This window comes from Echinococcus granulosus, assembly GCF_000524195.1.
Source record: "Echinococcus granulosus chromosome Unknown EG_S00077, whole genome shotgun sequence".
NCBI lineage: Eukaryota > Metazoa > Platyhelminthes > Cestoda > Cyclophyllidea > Taeniidae > Echinococcus > Echinococcus granulosus.
In genome coordinates this window covers 22,408-45,918 of record NW_020170457.1, presented here as the reverse complement: position 1 = coordinate 45,918, position 23,511 = coordinate 22,408, and the positions used below count along the sequence as shown (strand labels likewise).

General features: G+C 43.5%; 2 protein-coding genes across 2 annotated transcripts in view; one reads left to right on the top strand and one right to left on the bottom strand. All coding sequences in view use genetic code 11, as the record gives it.

Annotated features, from left to right (window-relative positions):
• Positions 1-181: 181 nt before the first annotated feature.
• On the bottom strand, positions 182-10,497 carry EGR_07428 (hypothetical protein; the record flags this gene model as incomplete). Its single annotated transcript, XM_024496677.1, has 6 exons — positions 182-600; positions 2,381-2,906; positions 5,176-5,531; positions 6,906-7,063; positions 7,557-7,954; positions 10,366-10,497. 6 exons carry the CDS (start codon positions 10,495-10,497, stop codon positions 182-184), a joined length of 1,989 nt encoding a protein of 662 aa, XP_024348883.1.
• A 1,278-nt stretch (positions 10,498-11,775) lies between these two features.
• Positions 11,776-23,511, top strand: part of EGR_07427 (Methyltransferase-like protein 11A) — a gene marked incomplete at both ends in the record, with an annotated part of 27,897 nt that continues 16,161 nt past the window's right edge. The window contains 18 exons of the mRNA XM_024496676.1: positions 11,776-11,795; positions 11,978-12,103; positions 12,330-12,382; positions 12,453-12,568; positions 12,645-12,796; positions 13,360-13,477; positions 13,896-14,169; positions 14,252-14,488; positions 14,641-14,974; positions 15,051-15,199; positions 15,272-15,346; positions 16,083-16,294; positions 16,387-16,660; positions 16,732-17,041; positions 17,445-17,533; positions 19,063-19,265; positions 19,308-19,521; positions 23,065-23,235. Of these exons, the coding sequence (XP_024348882.1) occupies positions 11,776-11,795; positions 11,978-12,103; positions 12,330-12,382; positions 12,453-12,568; positions 12,645-12,796; positions 13,360-13,477; positions 13,896-14,169; positions 14,252-14,488; positions 14,641-14,974; positions 15,051-15,199; positions 15,272-15,346; positions 16,083-16,294; positions 16,387-16,660; positions 16,732-17,041; positions 17,445-17,533; positions 19,063-19,265; positions 19,308-19,521; positions 23,065-23,235 (3,127 nt within the window). The remainder of the gene's footprint in view (positions 11,796-11,977; positions 12,104-12,329; positions 12,383-12,452; positions 12,569-12,644; positions 12,797-13,359; positions 13,478-13,895; positions 14,170-14,251; positions 14,489-14,640; positions 14,975-15,050; positions 15,200-15,271; positions 15,347-16,082; positions 16,295-16,386; positions 16,661-16,731; positions 17,042-17,444; positions 17,534-19,062; positions 19,266-19,307; positions 19,522-23,064; positions 23,236-23,511) is intronic.

The window sequence follows — 23,511 nt, the reverse complement described above, 5'->3', positions numbered from 1 at the left end:
CACATTCAATCCGGGCCAATTAAGAAGGCAAGTAAAAGGATAGACATATTTTACACGAACAACCACAAAACCAACAACAACAGCCTCACGGTCAAATAGGTGGATAAATCCTAGAACGGAATGTTCACAAGGTCAGATTGAAAAAAAGGTAAGACAAGCCGAGATTGAGATTTGAAGCAGGTCAAGCCCGAGTGGCAGTGATTGGAACGTCAGGGTCATCCGACTTTCGACGAATTCGATAGGCGTTAAGAGGCACGCTGTCCAGAGTTGAAGCCATTCGGCGAAGTACTGTGAAATAGGCCACCAGTCCAACCAATAAGCAAAAGCCAACTTCGATGTAGAAGCCGTCTGCGATGGTTCGACATGTACCTCCTACCATTTTACAGGCCTTTACACCAGGAAGATCCTTGCAGGTGGCATTGGATGCTAGGAAGTTTTCTGCAAGGTGCTGCAGCCTTCCCTGTTTTGTGTCCAGGAGATTTGTATGCTTGTTGGATGACATTACAACAGCCATCGCCTCTTTTATTGACGCGTTGTCACAGGAACGCCATGTCAGGGGCTCCACAAGGAAGAGCATCAGGGTGGACGGCAGAGAAACAGCTGGAAAGAAGAGGAATTCATTGTGCACGGTCAGTTTAAACACGTTCGATGACGACTTGACACGTGACAAGTGACCTATTACCATCAGTTTGATAATCAATTCCACAATAAAACAGATGCAGGATATTTCGGGTCAGAGGTTAATTACACTTCTTAGTGTCACAGCAATATTTGATTCGATCAATTCGACGGGACAAGTACAGGCAGCATCCGGATTGTAATGGATAGCCGATGTTTACCTGAAGTCCTAACAGCGAGAAGATTAATGCAATGAACGCGGGTTTTGGTTTCATTTAGGCAGCACAGCCCCTCACATCTACCTGTAGGCTCCCAGCATTTCCGAAGGTAAATTGTAAAAGCATCACACTGATTCGGATCGCTATACTGGTGTCAGCCGTGAGTAAGCCCGATTTGAATAAATAAAAACTGACGCTCCATAGGCTAGATACCAAATTCAAATGCCAACAAAAAGGCGTCATTCGTGGATGGTTTAAAGTGTGAATACTCACCTCAAACGGGTCACTAGAGCGGTAAAGTCCTCAATTTCAAGCCACTAATGTAATGAAATAATAACAACCAGAGAAGCACAAATTATTTTGGGCAACCGATGTCTTGAATGACTTCGATGTGGAGAAAAAGGACGTCCTTTGGATTAACCTCTTCAATTGCTTCTTTTAACGCAAAAAAGTGGAAAAAGGGAGTCAAGTTATGGGTGGTGCACTAAAACTCAGTAATTAATTATGCCGGTCTGATTAAATTTGAAAAAGAGTAAAATGCAAAACGACCTTGGAAAAACCATTTCGAGCGGTCACAGAATACATGAAGCCTAGCATTAAGCCTCTGTGGTGTCAATAGACGTAAATGGCTGTGTTTACGTCGTTAGAAAATAAAGCTAACTTGACAAATGACGCCGTCAAGTGGGCGACGAAAGTTTATGCAAAGGAGTAATCACCAGTGATAGCTGACAATTCGCAGATGGATAGAGCATGTATGCACTGCGAGGAAGGATCAGTGCTGTTACGAAGGAAGCACTGATTACTCCCAGTCATGCATTTAAGCAATTTTACAAAGATCGCTCAGGCCAAGCTGAGGCCTTTGAGTTCGCAAATGACACCGGGAACGCAATCCACTTTTCCACACGGTTTTCCTAATGCCGCATGCTTGCAAAGTTCCCACACATAACAAAACTTGCCATTTCGGCTCTGAACTATCCTGCAGGAGCCTGGTTTACTTCTACATTAATGGCCTACTATCCACCGTGTTCCTGAACGATTGTGCTGCATTAACCGTTCCCACGAAACGAATATTCGTCACCTGTGACACTGTTACACCACAGGTTTTGCTTCGGTCAAAGGTTTCGCACGTTGAAGGTTCGGCCATAGGGGTGGGTGACTGTCGTATTGATGGTTAGGAACGGAATCATTATGGCCAGCATCGTTAATGGTAGACGTACAACCTGCCTTTTGTTAAGTTACCTGACTTGCTGTTCTGGTTAAAGATTTCATCAGCACCCTCATACTTTTCTTGAAGCCTTCCATGTCAGTTTATAAGTCGTGTGCCTTCATCGTTCTTCGTTTCATGCACAACTTGGGAGCTGGAAAACACTTGCTGACTACTTGGAGCACTTCCGTCACAGAACCTTTCGACTAAATTAATAGCTTGCAGAAAAAAATTATCCAATTAGAGCTAGACGAATCATAGACGATCAAACTGCTGATATTGAGGATAAAATTCAAGGCCAATATGAATAAATCGCAGTGTCTAGAGTTAAACAACTCACAAAGGTTCGCGGCGGTGTTTAGAAGAGTCATGTAAGTTCCACCAATAGATGGATCCGCAACACGAGCGTGGAAAGCCATCTGACAGACGAACATGGTGTGCGCAAAGATTGCATAGACGATGAATTGAGTCACCAGAATGATATAAAAACTGGTAGAGAAGGAGGAAGCGGTAGTCGTGCCGTTTAGCATTTCGACTGGAGTAACTCGGAAGTAGTCTATGTAATGTACAATCACAACGGCTGATAGCGAGATCAAAGCCCTAAAAGACGACAGGGTAGAAAACAAATAAGATGTTGGATAACTCGGTGATATGACATGGACGAATAGATCGCAATTGCACCTAGGTACCGCAGCGTTGAGAAAGACGCCTAGAGGACGTGGACCATTGCTCCAATATGTGACGCAGATTGGCAGAAGGGCTTCCAAAGGTAAAACTGCAGAACCAATCAGTGCCATTCGCTCCTTCGACACGCCGTGTTCCAGCATCTTCAAACCGAAGACGCTATCTGCTGCTGAGAAGACGAACTGCAGAAAGAAGAAGAGGAACGAGGCATCTATTAAATACTCATTAAATCCAGCAACTCCACAGAATTAGAAATCTACTATCCCTACCTGTATGCCTATTTAGCAATTTGTTTGACTGTTAGTGGGTCTGTGCCCGATTATTTGATTGGCTGTCCACTTGTCAACAAGCCATGTCCATCCTAACAGCAGTATAATTCCACAAGTCTACTTATATACGTCCAAGTTAATCAACCATACAGGTGACCTCCCAAATCAAATCAAGATTTGTAACTTCACAGGTTTACAAAAAGGGAAAATAAAGACGGAGGGAGCAAGTGTGTGCCACTACGAGTGCTAAAACCCGACGCACAAACTACGCTTAGGGCAGCACTGACAGGCACCGATGAGAGTGATGGCGTGCAGAGAACAGGATGACCGAAGTAACTTGTGAATAACAAAGGCGCACAACTGAACACCTGTGGAAGACCTCCGGCACAGTTTGTGCGTGCCATAATGAAATGACCAGCCGAAACAGCAAGATAGGTAACTTAACCAAAGACAATTTGTACGTCTGTCATTTAAGGTGCTAGCCATAATGATTCTGTTCCTAGTCAACGACACGACAATCACACACCCCTATGGCCGAACCTTCAACGTGTGAAACCTTTGACTGAAGCGAAACCTGTGGTGTGACAGTGTCACAGATGACGAATATTCGTTTTGTGGGAATGGTTAATGCAGCACAATCGTTCAGGAACACGGTGGATAGTAGGCCACCAATGTAGAAGTGAAGCAGGCTCCCGCAGGATGGTCCACAGCCGGACTGGGAAGTTTTGTTGTGCGTGGAGACCCTTCCAAAATGGGTGAAATAATGCTGGATGGGCGTCAAAATCCATGACGGTTCCGTTGCTTGAAATTTGTTCTTTTCAGTTATTTGTATAACATAAAATCTCGGTTCGACCCTGACTGACCTTTTATACACATACGCCTAACAGTAACCGCTGAGTTTTCAGGCGTAAAATGTGGAACGACCACGTAATCGCTGTAGAATTATACTCCTTGGTGCAACATCATATCCGGTTGGAGTAGCGAAGATTGGCCTACAAATATCGACTTGAAAAATTCTTGCCGCCCGTGGGAGATTCGTCATGGAACCGTAGTACAGTGATTTAGTCACTGATCTACAGTCTAGGTATAACGTTCTAACGCTCTGAGAGGCAATTTTAACCAATGAAACGACCCATGAGGGAAGTGTACTTGGAGGGCTGAGTTGATAGCCAATGGTCATACACCATGCCATGTGGAAGAGTGACCTGAGCCAAGACCAAAACTGGGAATGAACTGAACCAAGCCGTTCTGTATTACACCTACGGTGACACTTATGCGCCTGAAGCTGGATTCTTTCGGGTTCCAAATTGGCAATAATCAGTTTGAGCGACTTCGATGAGGATGTCTTCAGTGCCAATCAGTATGAGCACGACTGGCTGATTACCAAGAGCACAGACTGATCAAACTTTTGCCTATTTGTCGCATTTTGATTAACGTTGCCCTCGTGGTGACTACTATCACGAATAAAGTCTATTTGTACTTCATATTGACCAATCAAAAGATCTGCAAGACAGCGCAAGTTTCGAGATGTTCCAGCATGATTGGGAATTAGGCACGAGAGAATTTGAAACAGAAGTGCTTCTTGGCTTCACAAACATCTCTAGACCAAAATGAGTAGCGCCTCAAAGGCGGCTTCTATATTGAGGCTAAGACCTCAAAAAGGCTTTTTTTCGGTAGACAAGATTATTGTCGGTGTCGATCTGACGACTTGGCAAACTGTCAACCAATCCATGAATGCAGATCATAGTAAGTGGCCAAGATTTGTCTCCGTACAACAGGCTAATCATTTCTTCGCTGACTCTTCACTTTTTTGGCAAAAAATGAGAAAAAAGCACTGTAGGAGCGTTGGATACGGCGCTTGTTTGTCTGGCTGCAAATCTAACAATGACCTTTTCTGCCTCTTATTTTTTGTGTTTATTTTCAAAATTCTCGCCTCCTTCATTTATCCACTCACTTGACCTCTTAGATAACGGGAAAACTTGTTCCTCCATTCGTTTGATCATCCACTCATCAACCAATTTATTTAACTACTCACCTTGACTTCTAATAAATCGGCCTGTCATCCAACCAACTAGCCAACGGTTCGTCTAAACGGTCGTTATCTGACGGGAATGTGCATTAGACCGTTTATTCACAAACTATTGACCAAATAGATGACAAATCTTTGCACTCATTTACTCACCTTGATAATAAATACGAAGGTAATATAACGAAGCACTGGTCGCAACCGCAGAATCCTCAGCATAACACGATACGTCTCCCAGATGGTGAGATATTTCGATGTCTCGGTTTTCCTCGTCTCAGTGGTTCTCTCCATTACCATCGCTTGTGGTACAATTTCCAGCTCCCCAGTTCCATTCGAAAGGAGGAGACATTGTGACTCGTCTTCAATACTATCACCAAACACCTCCATGTTGTGCTGTGGCTGTTGTGATGATTGAACTGCCTCCATGAGTGTTGTAGACTCCTTTTCCCGTTTGAAAAGGGCTACCAGGGTTGTTGAGACTATGAAAACAATCCCACAGATGTATAGGAAGCCTGAAAAAGTAATAACCTATCTTTAACCTGTAGTATGGGTTCCAGAATTCACCACATCTTCAATCCTAATGATGTACTATCAACATCACTGGTCCGTCAACCATTCTATTAACAGGCCTACAACACTAAATTACAAGCCTTACTGTTCTGGCCAAGCATCCAATCATCGCACAAATAAAGTGCGCCTAAAGCCTCCTATGAAAGCTGACGAGTTGTCCGCCTTCACTGTTCACAAGAGATCTCCCTCATCACCAAACCCTGTTCCATGCACCTACTCACTACTACTGTTGCCTGGGCTCTTAATTAACAAAGTAGTGACTGGACTGAAGCTCTGCATCTTAGCCAGCAACCATGAGAGATACAAAACAGGGGAATTCCAAATGACTGAATAAAATTGAATCACGAACCAGCTGTACAGCTGGACAGATAACGCGGTGATACCAGTAGAAAAGTAAAGTGGAGTATGAAAGCAACTTCGGAGAGGTGGTGCTTTACATTCTGCATTTGAATGAAAAGGTCTGCTTTTAGGCAGCTGTTTCTAGGGACAACAATTAGCATATGGAATGTGCACTCTGTTAAATACCATAGCATGTTTGCACAAAGAGGAAATCATAAATAGGTAACAAAGTTGACTCCATTGTTTGGATAACATATACAAAGAAAAGTGCAGAAGAAAGGCATCATTTACAGGTTGGTGAATCTGTCAGCGGAGGCTTGTGACAGAGTTATTGAAACGATGTTAACTTCTGGACAAATTACCCATCCCACGATCAGCATAAGGAACAAACATGGCCAATTTGATCAGGAAAGGGAAGCAAAATCGAGGCTCAATATATGTCAAGGTTAAAAAGGTCTAAGGAGAGCCTAGATACACGGGTGGGGGGTATGAATGTGGGATCGGAAGAGGGGTGAATGAATGTATTTGTTGTCTCATTAAATTGAACTCTACTTTCAGGCAATGCTTTCTACTAGAGGCGGTTTAGCAAAAAAAATGCAGATAGTTACACACCCTCGGGCAACGCCTCTTAAGTGCATTACATTTGGCAAGCAGAATGTGTGCCTACGAGATGCAGCACAACCATGGGCTTCGATAGGATCTTCATTTACATCTCGGGAGTTAGAATGAGAAACACAATAGAGTGGTCGAAGGGAGCACCACGAATGATGTGCAAGATAAGATAGCGCCAGTGTAGTGGAATGAGGTTTGCTTTTGGAGCCGAATCCCGGTATATGGCGGTCAAGTCGACTGTATGTAAATACGACACCTCTCGAATAGAACTCGAGCGATACATGCAATTAATCAACGAGCAAAGAACCAATCAATCGCTGAATGATATAGGAGAGAGAGAAAAGAAATGAGGAAGTCAAACTAACCGGAAAAGCTGACTATCCCTTTATCTGGCACCGGTACGGTGCGCAAATAGGTATTGCAGACGGTGGGGGACTCAAGAGCCAAGAAGACTATGAATCCAAGAATGTAGCCTATAGTCTGTCCCACTGAATTACACGTTGATGCCCAACCCACGTTCTCTCTGAAACAAAAGATCAAATTAGAATTAAACGTCAATTTTGTAGTGGTTGGGAGATTAACATTAGGCATACAATATCCCATTATTGACAGACTTTGGCAATCGGAAATACTGCAGGTATGTTACGTATCCGAAAAAAATCGACCATCATCGTTTGGACATTTTAATGGCCCTAGCATGGCATTAACACTTGCATCCGTCTATTTGTGATCCAATTTAGTGCACCCGCATGTCATAAGGTGATAAGGAACACATTTTACACATTTATGACAAAATCGGGCAGTCATATATATGTTAGGCTTGAAATGAAAACGCCAATGACTTGGAAAGATCTCTAGACCGTTGGGTGAGTACACAATATGTTTAGACATCTGCCAATGACAACTATTTAGGTAAAAAAAGCAAAAGAACAGGCAGACCTATAGACAGGTCAGTGCATCAACTGTTGGATCAACTAAAGGATCAAATTAATGACAGTAAAAAAAACAAAACTTACGCAGAAAGCATCGTTAGCGCCCACCCATCAACCACAATGTCCTGTGTCGCTGCCAGCAGCGTAAGCCCAAAGAAGGCAGCAGTGAGAGGCCAAATTTGTACTGCTCCGGCCACTCCCAAGGGACCCCAAAGATCGCCCTCGCGTCGGCCTAGCCATCGATCCACATAACCGCCGAGGACGCAGAGGTCAACGCCCAGGGCATACTGCACTGGCAGGAGCCAGGTCTTGCGTCGACCCAGGCGTGGTACGTAGAGGGCATCGACAAACGGCGCCCAGGCGAGTTTGAGGGAGAAAGGCCAGAAGACCCAAGAAAAGATGGCCTGATAGCGGTAGCTTGCTGTGTGCTCGTCCGACTGTAGCAGAAAGGGTACTGCGGAAGCCAAACCTAGAGGAATACCCTGAAAGACAGACAATAATTGGAAAATGCCTCAGCACGGCCACTAACGGCGCCACAGACATGCGACATCCCACTTTCTTCACTTGAACCTGGTTAAAGGATGGATAGATAATGCTGATGGTTTAAGGCTTACTCTAATTTTGGACTTTTCTAGCAGCAACTGAATTGATCAGCTAACCGGACCATTAAAAGTGCCAAATGCCTCCCTTAATGAATTGTACTTATCTCCGCATGTCATGTGAATATGGGCATTTATCTGATGCGTGACCTTCAAAGGGAGTCGACGATGCCACTCTGAGGCAGTTCGGATGCATCTCTCGTAGAATTTCTCACCACAATCGGATGTTCCACTGCTATTCTGTGAGGAAGGAACGGAACCACTGCGACCCGCATCGGCTAATCGGTTTACGCGATTTGATTAAATCTTCGTACTGCTAAGCGCCTGAGCACCTCATCACCGTAGTGCACCGTGCTTAATTTCTTCTGTACGACTAATTTCCCACGAGTTCGGGTTTTATGCCTTCGTTATCCACTAAGAAAACTTGTTCGCTGCCATATTCCAGTCATGTACACAGTACCACCCATCCCACATGCTGATTAGCGATGTTTGAATTGGACTGAGTGAAAAGCAAAATGTACCACATTAAACGTTACATTTGAAAGAGCACACTAGGCGCTGGTTACTGCATAACAACCTGCAGAGCTAAACTTTCCTACACCAACAGTTTAGCTAGTAAATTACACAAGTCAGGATTTTCTCATCCAAAAACTATCTGCAAAAAACCGACTCATACACTATAAATATATCTATATGAATGACAAGTGAAGTTGGAAAGTCTGTTATCATCCCACGTTGCAGCAAGTTTAGAGCAAGGAAGGAAGGATATTCAGAGGGTAAAAAAACTTGGCTAAAAGTAAATTGTTAAATAACGATTAGCACAATCTGTGGACTGGAAGCCTTATTGTGCTCGAACGACCCAACAATCAGATAGAAAAGGAGGCGAAAGATTCTACGAAAAGGAACTTGACTTCGGTCAAGTCCATCATGCCCTGTGATCTTTTAATTTATCTTCTTTAAACCATATTGTTCACGTACCTGTATAGTGATGTAACTGCGCAGACAGCTAGAAAAACATACAGCTATTTCACAAAGTGAGCGTAGCTAGCTACTGAATGCATAATAAAACAGAGCACGTCAATTGGTGGCTTTAGCAGGTAGTTCCCTACTTGCCAGTGATATCTGAACCAGCATCAAGATAAAAAGAGCTGCTAAGGAATAAGATAAGCCAATTTTAAATTGCTTGTGAAGCGAGCCTAAAAGACCGAATTGAGTCGACAATCAATGGAGCCAAAGCAGTAGCGCAAAAAACTTGAGACACCAACAAATGAATTTATCAGCCGATAAACAGACGGCGTAGACATGCCAGAGTGAGGTAGGTGGTGAGTGAGAGGAATCTCGTTCCAGAAGCCTACTTTTTTTTTAAAAATGACAAGACAGATGAGTTAAAGTCAAACATGAGGCTCTAATTTAAGCTACAGATACATTCATCTCAAACCAAACTTGAACTAGCAACAGAACCAATAGGGCTGAAGTGATGTCAAACTATAAATACTTAATCCTCTCATACAAGTCCTGAAGGAGAGCCGGACTAAAAATACCAACTGTTGAAAAATAAGGCATCGCATATCATATTACTTTGCGTAATTAAGTCAGTCATGAGCCAAATTTAACTGCGAAACAGCATAGAAGAATGGACACCACAAAAACTCAAACAGCAACGGCAAACCTCTGCAAAAAATTTCGGCGTAAGCACATTTGAAACACGTCAATGAAGGATGAAGGCGTTTGAGCAAATATGGTCAACCAAGAGCCGCATTTTGGCAGGGAAAAAATAAAACCAATTGCCTACGAGAAAACAAAGGTCATGAGCATGTATTACCAGGAAGTCCACTAAAATTTTGCAGTTTTAGCAATAATGAATTTTTCATATGGAGAAGCAAAAACCAAACCCCTTTCGTATAAAACGCAGCTTAGAACAAAAAAACCATTGATAGCATTGCATTTTGGTAAATCAAATTTTAGAGTCAACTACACGCAAACAAATGGGATACCCAAGTATTAGAGAACACTTATAACTAAATAGTAAAAATGAGAAAAGAGACAAAATTCATGCACGCAAAAGTGCCTGCTCATGAAATCTAGTGGCATGGCTTTATAGGGTATGTGATACTATCAAATAGGGAACAGCTTGATGAGTTTCTCGTGAAATTTAAAGAAAAAAAACAATCAAATAGAATAACAGCTAAGCACGATATGCGAAAAGACGCAAAACTACTAGACTCTGGAAAAAAAAAAAGATCCATGAAAATACGATAGTCAAGACGATTGCAAGAAAGGGAGAACTAACGCACCTGGAGGATGTAGAGACCAGTGAGGAGGAGGACCCCAGAGACATCTCTACATTCTTTAGACTTTTTCACTTCCTTTTGAGGCTGTGATGCGCTAGGCTGTGCTTTCTGCATATTTCTACGCCTCGTGACCATCGTGGGCCCAGTCGAAGGTTGCGAACGACCTCAAACATTACTTCCGCAAATCAGGTTGCGGCTAGACTGCCCTGACGTTTTAATTGATGTATGGCTGCGAGCATCCATTCTAAAAATGGGTTAAATCACCTGAAAAGCAGCTAAATTAAATTTGACGCAGCTTTACAAATTTTTGAGAGACGCCACTAAGTCCATTTAACCTGCAACGTCAATTAACTGATAGACGTTGGGTAAATTTCAGGGGCACAGTTGCCAGATAAAATATCTGGATGGGTAAAAAAAAATATATGTAATGCGATGTTGGTTGTTCTCTCAATATTGGTAAGGCACCACTGCTGTGCTTTGAATTAGCCCCCTTGTACCTCGCCGGGTGGGCTGGCCTTTCGGGCCATGCCAATAGCCCGGACAACTTCTCTGTATTAAATATACATTCTGCCCAAGTATTGTCTCCTTTCGTCTTTGAAGAGTCTCGGGACGCTACACATATGCCTCAGTCCCAATCTTGGCAATAAGATTCACTGTTACGCTGCTTAGCTTAAACGTTCTGTCATTTACAGACGGCATCTAGGTTAGTAAAAGTATGGGCACATACGGGTAAATTATGCAGTTTTATCGGCGAAAAAGAATAAAAAATGGGTTTAAGTCTGCCAAACCCTGAAATATCCTAGTTAAACTTTTATGGAGGGCTACCAGCTAGGCAGATATCTGGACATAGATTGCAGCTTGACGTTCCAAAACATTCGTGGTTTTAACACCATAATTTTAAAACGCAAACCGTTATCGAACAATAGCTTTTGTCCTCACAGCTTCATCCTCGATTTGAAATCACATTCGAGACTTTGCTTTACGCGTCATTTTGGCCGGCATAAGTAATTTTGTTGCCTTTGTTTTGATGTTTGGAGTTAAGATATCTAGATAACTGCCAATTTATAGTACAAGGGATCTGAAAACGTTTAGAGTGTTATCATTAATAGAAACGAATATGCTAGCGTTTTGCCTGAAGCAAAAGCTTAATTTATAAGTAAGTTGAAGTTTTGACGTATTTTTTCTAAATTAGCGCATAGTGCCAAATTAGTTTAAACCTGTCGATTGTGGCTTATTTTGCCATCGTCGACCAGTAGAAAGTGTGTCTATTTTTTGGATTCACGCGTTGCAACATATGGTGGCTTCCGGTTGCTAATCCTTCATTCATTCCAAAACCGTCTGGTTTATAGTGCTATTAGATGGTGTCCACCGTCTTTCATATAGAATTTCTGATTCTTCTCTAGGTATGTGCTCATGGAGAATAGCCTCCACACGTTTGGTCCATTGGATAATTCGAAATCCTTCACACTGGCAATAGTCTTCCATTGTACCTGTGCCGGAATGTACTTTAGACTTTAGCATTTTTCCCCCGGAACTTCGTTGACTCATACTTCTCATTATCGTGTGGTTATTCAGGCGTTTTTGAGGTTCACTTAATTCATTCTTCTTTTTTTAGCCATTTTAACAACATGGACGCATATTCCAATTTAATAGAAATGGGCTTCACTCATGAAGCAATCGAAATGGCACTTGAAGAAGGATGCTCAACTACGGAAGAAGTTGTTGATTTCCTCTGCAGACAGTGGGTTCTTGCTCATCCTTTCTACTGATTGCTTTGACGCACTTTTTTATGGGTTGAATTGTATTTTTGTGTATATGCCTAATTGGCCTCAGAATATGTATCTAAGCCATGCTTCGCAGTTAACTCCAAGTCCCTTAGCGTGTCATGGCATTAAGTTCAATTGATATGATCCGTAGTAATTGCACAATCTCTTTAGAGTTCTAATACCGTTTCTCGATTTTCTTAGACCTAGAAATTTCAAACCCGGAACTCTACGCCTTCCAAGGTCGCGAAGATCCCGTAAGCATTTAAAGAACAGAAACGCTTCGGACTTTACGTTAATTTATCTCATTTCCCTCTTTTTATGTAGAATTTGATCGCCTTCCATTTATACCATCAGAAGCACTTATTGATTTGCAGCCTGGTCCTATTTCCTCATTTTCTACAACCGAGAATCGGGCGGAGGTGCCTGAAGAGGAACATATGGTGAACTTCCCATTCGTTGCCTCTATTAGTTAACTGTCAGACTAGGTATACAAGTACACTCTTTGCGCGCTCACAGGTTCGCTCCCGCTATAGTCTTCGCAAACCATCGCCAAATAAACAACAGGCGGAGGCTAGCAAGCTGGCAGCAGATTTGCGAAGGGAGAAACAGTTGGCCATCGAAACGCGTCTTCGGATTCGGAGAGAAATTGAGGAGGAAAGGGCACTCAGGTAAGGATGCTGTTATTTCCTTGCTTCCTTTCCTTCAGGTGCTTAGGCAATATCTGCTAGTCCCTCTGCATTGTTAATGGAACTTGCCGGACCATGAGCCGACTAGTTTCTTCATTTGTTTAGATTTTTGCTTTCACCTTTGCTGAAATAGTAAGCGTCTTCCATCTTTACCACCGCTGCTGCTAATTTGCTCATTAGATGCTCGAGGTGGATGTCTCTACTGTTTACCTCCCCCAAAGCTGATCTGGGTTCAGTAACATTACCACCGTTTTTTAAATGAACACTTTTTACGGGACGAAACCTCCCATATACCCTGATGACCAAAAAGTGATGTTTACCTAACTGCCAAGAATTCCAAATCAAATATGCAAAGCGTTGTTGGTGTGAATCTCACTTCACTCTTAAAACAGTGCTTGCAGGCATTGTGTCCTCAGCCATTTTGCAGTGCGAGTGACCTCCTGGCTAGCGCACTACGTTCAATACAATTCACTTCGTGCTTTGCTTGTAGATTACCAACCTCTAATTACAAATGAGTAGTGTATTACTGTCCCACTATTTTGTAGAGCTCAGAAAGCAAATGAACGTGAACAACAACCGGGTGACAAGCTAACAGTTCCCGCTGCAACGGACACTACCCAGGCTGCTTCTGTATCCGAGACCTCCTCGCAACTCAAAATTCGAGTTAGTGCCAACGTCAACTTTCATGTTACACCATTAAGCGGTCCGTGCAGGTCAAACGGGAAATTTAAGATGGATAATAGAGGAGAATAAATTCATGAAGTGATGACTGCATTGGTCTTTTCCCAACACACCCACTTGCTGCATTTCCAGAAATGCACCCAACATCCAATTGAGTCAGTTGATTTGTCTCAGGAAATTTCATTCATCGCCAGAAGTTTGTCCTTGAGCAAACGCACTGGGTCAAAAGCGGCATGTGGAACTGCTATTAGTGTGTAGTATGACACAGCTGCCACTTGCCACTGCACGTAGCGCCACTATGATTGCACCAGTTTTGGATTGTGTCTGCAAAATTTGAAGCTTTGATTCCGTTTTGTCATCTGCACTTTTTACTATTGTCAGGCATCCTCTGCGTTAACAGGTTACCATGCCATCCCATTGGCCCTCATCTTCCTCCCCATTGATCGGTCAGTTTGATCGAGCCAGCGCAACCCAGGCAGACCTGGAAAACTTTGTTCAGAATCTTCTCATGGGTATTTCGACAGATGAACACGAGCAATTGACGTTGTGTCTTCCTTGCATCCATTTGTCCACCGTGGGGACACCACGACGTCAGTTGAACCATGAATCGACAAGGAACACCCGTCTGGTTGATCTCGGTATCATCCAAAATACCCGTGTACACGTATCTCATGGTTAGTTCGGATGTTAGGAGGAGTTAATCTTTGCAGTACCTTCTTGACAAAAATGCATACCACCTATTTTCACATCTCCAAGACCCAGCGGAATGTCCCGCAAGCCACGTATCAGAGCCAGCTGCTGAACCGATGGTGCTGTCTACCTCCCCTTCGAGACCGTCTAGTCCTGAGCCCACTTTACCACCATCACAGACCCCAAATCAAATTCGTATTCCGCCCCCACCTCCGCCGCCACCGCCACCACCACTCCAGAATTCGAACTCAGGACCCAACTCCCAAATCCCGCCTAGGAATTCGCATCCTCCAGGCAGATCTGGTAACTATAAATTTCCCCCTTTCCCATGTTTCATCCCCCTTGCTGTTGTATGTATACGAAGGATGTTCAAGTTGGACCGAGACTTCTGGTTTTATGGATACATGTGGACAATACTACATGCATTAGTAAATTTAACTATCCTATGTGATTAGGTTCAGCTGCAATCTGGCGCGCTTTACAACCACGACCACTGTTAGATCCCCCCTTGACGGGAATCTACAGACATAAAGACATTCCAAGTCTCCATCGTCTCTGTCTCAAGTCAGTGGTTAGTCTGGTGGAGGCTGCGACAGAGGGTGGCAGTCGATTTGACATTCATACCAAGTTGGATCGGCTAACAGAGCTACGACATCGTGGTGCGGTGACGGCTCTTCGCTTTCTCACTTCCGGCGTCTTTCCTCTGCCTCAAAATCTTGGCGCTGAAATTGTGACGAAACTTTGCGCCAACCTCACCTTCAACGTGGCATCTGCTAGTCTACTGAAAAAGTGAATTCAGCTTTCTTAGAGCATGCGGTATATTGCACTCCATGGTGCGCCTATTTTTCCTTTCTTTTCCCTACAGTTTTATTTGCAATCTCAACCTCAAGCATTATAGCATGGTGTCGAGTGAATTGGTGACTACCCTTGTCAGAAATTGGTTCTGTTTGACAAATCTGGATTTGGGTGGCCAGCTCAATTACATCAGTCCCTATGCCATTCAGGAAATCGGCGGTGAGTCGAGCTCGGTACTTATTTTGCTCAATCAGGGCATATTTATCAATGTCTCGTCATTTACTGAAGTAGAATTGAAAAACCTTCGAGTTCTTTGTTTGGACGGATCCAATGGTGTCGATAATAACACAATTAATGCAATCGCAAGTGAGTTGACGCTTCTTTGTTTTTTCATATTTCCACTCACTCCCATTGGTGGGTTTTTCAATGAATAGTCCCGAGTCATCCCTGAAGACATAAAAGCATATTGGCATTGAAGAATCGTCTATTGTTAGCGCGCAGAAGATTTGGATGTCTTTGGGCTTGGGCGGGGAATCATGCCACCAAGTTGGTGGTAGAATCGGTGGGTACTTGAACAATTGTTTTTACCCCTATTCGTCACAAGCACTCCCTTGGGCCCTTTTATGCCTGATTTGGGAAATGCTGCTCATTGGTTGGTGGTTGGGATTGTTGAACATCGCGTTCCCCCCGCATGACGAGCTAGATCGGAGTTGAGCTGATTAGGCAATTGGGACTGCAGATTGGACGCTGTTATATGGTCATCATGTTCTTCACTTCAATTGCTTTTCTTGGTGGCATTTGTTCAAAAGTCACCTAGCGTAGCGAGATGTCACTTTAACAACGACCGATTCGCTAAGTCGATTTCAATCCTCCAAAACCTGGTCTTGACCCGTCAGTGAAGCTTAGATGTGGGCTTTCTAAAGGTTGACATCATTCTCTAGTGCGTCACTGCATAGGCACCCATTCTCAGCAGACAGCTGTGACGTTTAGGTCTGATAATCGACCAACGTAAGGCGGATTCGTTTCCAATCAGGTCAAATTCTCAACTATGCTTTTATGGTGAAGCTTTATCTAGTCCGACTTATCTCTTTCGCTTCTTCAGCGCTTCCTAACTTGGAGGTCCTAAAAATTTCGCGAACCAACGTCACCAACGATGGTTGGCGGCAACTTGAATCTCTGTATGGATTTGGAAGTCAGTCGGTCGCTCCATTGCGTTGTCTGTCTGTTTCGGATACCTATTTACACGATGTCGGTCTCTGTTCCATTGTTAAACTCTTTCCAGGGCTACTAAAACTCGAAATTGATGGAACCAAGGTGAGAGAAGTTTTAAGAAACGACGAATCGAATTCGTTGGCCTTGAACTGAGCAACAACCATTTTTTCCCTCCCCCCTCCCTTCCATGGTAGGTCAACGGCATCGCGCCGGTCGTGAGTCGGGTGACTCCGTTGGCCCACCTTCGCTATCTCAGTGTGAATGCCACGAGCCTACTCTGCCTCCCGCCCTGTCTCCTTCCCCCACTCACAGTCAGTCGTAACGGTCTAACTCGGATTGATCTCCGTCACTGCTTTGACCTTCGAGTAGAAAAATTTTTGGGTCAAATATTGGGTCAGCCAATTGCCTACCTCAATGGCTTTTTCAGCCACGAGAAAATGTCTTTCCAGTGTCTTCATTCCCTTGCTGGTAGTATTTCAACTTAAGCGGTATCCACGTAAAGAGTGTATTTAAAACAAGGAATTCTTTTTTCTCCATAGATCTACACCTTCCCCTCGCAGAGGTGGATTTAACTGCAGTAAACAGATATAAGGAACTTTCACTGTTGCGTCTTTGTGGACTTTTGAAAGAGTTCACGACTCCTCAACTTTCCAGCCTCTTTCTACCAAGAGGATCCATTAGCAGTGTTGAAGAGGGCTCTCTCGACGAGTTGATGGAGAGCCTGGCCTCGATGAAAAATCTACACTATCTGGATTTTGGGGATCAGGCAGGGCTCCTAACGCCGCAACAGCTCTTCACATTGGTTGGGCGTATGCCTTCGCTCGGATGTGTGGTCGCTCGAAATTTGACGTGAGTTCAGCGCAGAATTTTTCAAATCAAATTCCCGAGTTTCTTCCCTGATGGCGGTTTGGAACATATGCGTCTCGTAGTAACTCACTTTAAGCTATAAATAATGGGTGGAAGATTTTTAGCTTAGGTAGCTCCGCATCCATGCCGTAGGCCGAATCACGAAAGGAGATTAGTCTACCTAATTATCTTGCCGAAAGGATCCAGCTGTGCTGGTGTTCATCTGTTACGTTCCTTGCGAACCGCATTTCACACGGCTCTGCCGCCGGTGTGGATCTCGAGTCGCGCCTAAAGGGATGGGTGAAGTCTCCTAACAACCTTGTAGAAATCGACTCACCGAGGATTTGATTGAAGCGCTAGGAGTTCCCGTTCCTGAGTCAGTGGTTATGAAATGTCCTTTTTATAGAGCGGAACAGGAGAGCTGGTTGCAACGTGGCTTGCCGACACAGTGCCGTCTGAGGGTTCAGAAACACACGATTATCGACAGTGGAAATAGTAACAACACCAGCGATGCAGTTCTACCACCGGCACCATTTAATCAATAGTCATGGTAACTTTTCCTTTTCACCGGAGGAGGAGGGGTAAATGGGGATGGTTTGTGTCATTGCATTATTTTACTGTTTCATTCAAATAAAATCTTTAATGGAACAGCTTTCAAAAACTGCACTTTTCGTCAATTTGCAAGGACAGCAGACTTGAAAGGGTAAGGTCATAACTTCCTGGCCATATTGCCAAAGCAGAAGTGAAAACCATGATGATTATGGATTTGGCGTCGTTGACTGCTAGTTCATGGCTCGATGAATGAGATCCGTCGGAGATGTAGTGATTTGGTACTTCACCTGTGGGTTTCCCTGCTAGAGCACTCCGGTCGTCGGAGGCTTGGCTTCCACCTTGGTAATAGGTGCCTGGACTTTCCGTTGTACGGCGATAGGCATTCCCTCCCAAGACTTAACTCAAGTTGCCACAGGTACAATAAAATTGCGTAAATATGGAGTGTATGACGGGGTCTGAGTAGGTTAAAAAGCCATAAGACGATTCTATAGAATTAAGAAGGACGCTGGCTGTTGTTTATGAAAGAAAAAAAACACTGAGTATGGAATATCACGAAACAGATTGTAAATAGTCGTCTTTAGGATCAAGCTGTCACTAGGAAAAAAATTGGAACCATATTATTTTGACAGAGTGGAGTCTGGGCTCACGATAAAAATATAGCTCTTAAAGAATTATCTGAATTAAAATTTCTTCCGTCATCAATGGAAATCTATGCATCTCGATTCAAAAGTACTTTGGTATTTTCATTCTTGAGAACAAAATGACTATATGTATTGGCGCTGCGTTGCTTATTCAATTACTAATGAATGTGTCAAGTGCAATTATTTGTGTATAATACTAACACACCCAGAAGTTGTTGAAGACGCACAACTCATTATGTGAAGTGTCACTCCACAAACTTAGTTTATAACACAAGGATTAAGCACAAGTAAATTAGTTGTCTTCATTATTTCAGTCAAAAACTAATCGGTGAATCACCGCTAAACATTTCGGCGCGGGTTGTGAATTCGTATGTAAAGGACCCCGTAGTGTATCACTCGTTCATAAAACATGGACCAATTATCGACGGAAGAACTACATCATATACCTTTTGAAATAAACGAATTACAAGCCGAATCAAATCTCCTTTCGGCTTCACCTAATGGACTTGTCTTTGTTGCTCGTAAAAATGGTAAGGTCTGGAGTATTTTCGCGCTATCCTGGAATGCGTTAACAGTCATTATGACCCAACGTCTTCGGTTCTTCTAAAACTATTTGGCGCTTTTTTAATGTCACTGATCGAAATTTGTTATTAGGTTGTTTGCTTTTGCTTGGTGAGTGGACAATTATAATAGGTGAAGTCTTGATGCGGTATCTCGCTTTAGCGGATTTCATTGATAATTTTATCATTTGGGCTTATAATGGGTGTTCTTCGGCCATAATTTAGAACGTTCTTATTCCCTTTTGCTTCTTTTTTTGTTACTGTGCTTTAGACTTGGCCGTCTTCAGTGGCAATGACTATCACCAAGCCAGTTCGTCATTCTCCCAACGCAAAGACAAACCCCTGACGACCTTCCATCCCAACCTTTGTATCAGCCTTTCCCGTCGTGTTACCTGGCTTAGCGTGAATTGTTCTGGCAGCCTCCTCCTTCTTGCCTATGGCTCCTCTATCCAACTGCTCAACATTCAACTGCTGGTAAGTCTGGGCTTTTGCTTGACCCTCTCTTCCCGTTTCTAGTCTGCTCAATCTCCCCACGGTCTTCTTGGAGACACTTTGGATATTCCCAACGCGGAAGGGACCATTCGAGATATGGCATGGAATCCTGCGGATAAGCACCGATTTGCCCTAGTTACGACCGCTGGTTCTGTCCGCATGTTCTCAGTAAACCCGCTACAGAAGCCTCATATCAATTCAGTGGGATGTTTACCTGCTTCGGTTAATGCACGATGCCGTAAGGATTAGTAACGATAACCTTTAGTCAGGTCTTTGCTTCTTGTGTTTTTCAAACAAGTCTTATCGAGGCTCAAATAACATTTAACACGTCTGACACGTGATGCACGTATGTGCCTGGCTGATTCTTATGATACCTAGGTCTCCACGACCAAAATACTTGAGGCAAAGCTAGCTAACAGGAACGGGATCGCATCGTGGAGGAAAAATAAAATGTTGAATCGGTGTTGCATTATTCGGACAAAAAATTTGCGGAATGCTGCCTTAGAATGGAGTTGCGAATTTTTTATATGGACAAAGAAGTTAGTAGTTGAAGCTGAATTCCTTTTACAAGGTTTGTGTGTGAATCAAAAGTCAACTTAATTCTTCCCAGTGGAGCGATGGTAAGATCTTCGTTCTCACTTATCTTCATCAGTTTCTGATGACCGCCCGCCATCGACGGAGACGTGAAGAGGAACGTTGCTGCATTTTCTACAGCGGGAGCAGTAGTTATGACAAATGTCGTCAGAGTTTGGTGAAGTCCTAGTCACACTAAGGTCGTTCGTTGCTCCATTTTATTAGTAACTGACTTCACATCACCGTTACTCGTCCCACCGACCCCACTTAAATGGAATCAGTTGTGGGGCGGAGATGTTAGATATCGATACCACTAGGTGGTTGTGTTTTTGGCAGTGGATGGTTCCGTAATGGTTAATTCTAAATCCCTCCCGCCATTTTGAGGGTGTAAACTTTATAAATTTTGTTTTATGCCACCGCTGGATCAATTTGACTCGGTTTTCATTGTTGAGAAATGGAATCCGCAAACTCAACCGTTCTTTCAAGGCATTCATTTTCAAAATAAACTGGAAACTGATCACCATGCTAGTCGTCCAACTGTTTAGCCCAGAAACGACTTCATGTACGATGTCTGGACTAACGGAGGGTGCAATGCCAACATAGCGCTTTTACTCAGCAACCCATATTACAATAGTTAGGCGTGGCCTCTGGCCATACGATAGTGCTGCGAGGTTGTCCGCTTCTCATGGTCCTACCACCGTCCACATTTTTCTTGCGTAGCAAAGTTCTGTATTTCCCATGGGAAGATTACCCAGATGAAGGGGAAGGAATAGTAACAAAACGCAGTTCTCTCTGTTGGGATTTCAATCATTGGCAAGGTTGCATTACTGTCAACAAGAGGCCTGGTGCAATTTCGTGCCGAATCCCAAGGAGGGTATCAATTGCATCCCTTTCTATTCATTCGTTTAATGTTTATTTTGCCATCAAAATTTGCTTTTCTTACTGCTACTATTGGTGCTGCTTGTGCTGCTATAATTGTTGCGACCTTCCTTCTCCACCCTTTCCGCATCTCATCGATTTTTTTCGTCTCGCTTTGAATTCAGAGGAGGAGGAAGATGCGGACAAGGAGATTAAAATTTATGAATAAAACGATCGAGGACAACGTAGGCGAATAAGTGAAAAGTGAGTGAATATACACCCGATGAATAGTTTATTTTGGAATTGGTGAATGAGGCACTGTATGAAAAGATGAGGGGCTGGAGCTAAAGGATTGACTTAAATGAATGGATCCATAATAAAGGAAGGAGTGAATGGATGAACAGAGCGCAAATGAATGCTTGATTGATTGACTTGATGGAGAGATGGATGAAGGGAGGTGTTTGAGGTGCTTGGGACTTCCTGTTTTAATGGATGGATAAATGACTAATCACAAGGAACACCCCTTTGTCAAGTAATTCACTTTGTGGGAAACCTGCACAAAAGATCATTCCACGAAACAAGAGTTTACTCGCAGCTGAGAATGGACATTTACGCCTACAGCGCCATCGTCTTCTCTTGCTCTTTGATATCATGTAAATATCACTGGCAGAAGTGTAACCAAGAAGGGAAAAAGGCAAGAAGTGGTTGGAGACGATAACTACACAGTAACAGAGTCTCTTGCCTAAATTAACAACATTCGGATATCTCCTCCTCCCCGTCCTCCTCTTTTTCTCTCATCTGACAACGGGAGGAAGAAGGAGACACTAAGTAAGGCGAAATCACTTCTTTTTCCAATGCCAGCGTATACCATACCCCAAAGCAGTTGGAAGACAGCTGTGAGAGCTAGGTGGATATGCCTGAGATGTATGGTGAATGGCTACGTCTGGAGAGGACAGGCAAACGAGCAGATGGAAAAGTACTGTATCCATGAATGCACTGGGAAGTATCTCCATGCTCAAAGTTTTACTTCTGCCTAATTTTGTGATATGAATATAACATCTCGACTGATTCTCAACTCCCTTGCCACATTACTTAAGGCCTCAGAGCATTAGTAGCATATTTTCCTGCCTGCCCCACATTGTTACCAACGATGACTACACCAGTAAAAATGGTTACACTGCCGCAGACAAAAGAATCATTTAGTTGACAGTAAAGTGGCCGCCTGAATATATCTGCCCTCTAACGGTCAATCATTTCAAGTAGAGATTTTTTGATATTTCGACTCTAAATATCCACTCTCTTGGAGCGGTTTCTATAGCCGGCTATCCAATTGGATTCATACCTATTGGACTTATTTTCGCATAAAAGACTGATGTAGTTGGCGGTTTGAATTCGTAACGAAGGAATGAATTGTGTTGATAGCAACCAAGGTGCATCGTCAGAACTGAATTTTGGTGGCAAAATGAAACACCAAAGGGATGAATAGGAAGAGATGCAATCAGTATTCCTGTCGGGATCCTGCAGGAAATCTCACCAGGTCTGCTGTTAACAGCTGTTACCTTACCAGTGGTTGAATTCCCAATGGGAATCACTGCGTACTATTGCCATTCTCCTCTTCCTCTGATCAGTGTTCCTTTGAGAAATGCGAGATACTGGACTACTAAATACGACTATCTGAAAGGAAAGTACAGATTTTGCTGCTCAAAAATGACGGTGGCAGGTGGTGAAACCGCGAGGGACAAACAACCTCGTGAGGCTGTCGGTTAGTCAGGGGTCACATTAACCTGGTGCTGTTGAGTGAAAGTACTGTCTCTTTTTGGCAAAAAAAAAAAACATTTTAGCTATTGTCCAAGCTTTGTGTATTCAGTTATCTTCTGTTCTAACAGCTGGACGACCAGCGTGATGATCGGTCTCCAGTGTGATCCGAAAATGAACGCCTTGGACGTAGGGTATGGATGCCAGCTGCCACTATTCAACGACGACTGGTAGATCTGTTTGATGTGAAGTTAGTTATTAATAAAATAGCGTAACAGACGATCTCGAAGGTGTGATTTGAACTTCAGAACACACTGACGAGATATTTCATAATTGTTGCTCCCGTCGCAAGGGTATGCATTAGCCGCCCTCCCCACATCTCTGTTATTGGCGGGCAAAGTCACCCGAAACCGGTGGAGATAAGTGAGAACTAAGCTTTCTGCTTCACTCTTCTGCGCTGTGGTAAATTCAATACACCATCAAGATCATTAGGCCAACACTTTTCATGAACTCCTGGCTGTAGCATTGCCTCTTCCGATTTGGCGTTATTTTTGTCTACCTGGTGGCCTGTAGATTCTTCTTTCCTGCTTTGTAGTTTCGTGGAGTCCTAAGGGCAAGCAGCTAGCGTTGACGCTGACTGGCACTCTTTCAGAGTCAACAGCAGCGGCTGCGGCGACCAATTCCACCTCTATCGTGCAGGTGGATCACGACCTTAAGGTAAAGCGGGTCATTCCCATCGATGCACTGCTTAAGGAGCATCTCGAAGGTAGGCACACTTCCCCTTGATTCTTTTAATTCATGTTTTTGCAAATCTCCACCCTGTGCATTCATTGTTCTCGCGTCTTTGGGTTTGTAGTTGCCACTGCTAATTTGCGCTTGAATGAGTTGAGATGGATGGGTTGATATGCGGCCGTCAATTTGTTTACTTTCCTTCCTCAAACTGTCAGCCAGCAAATTTAATGCACCTTCGTAACTTGACGAAATGGGTCTCGTTGTCTCAATTCTTGATATTTCATGCTTCCGCCCACTCTTCACCACACGG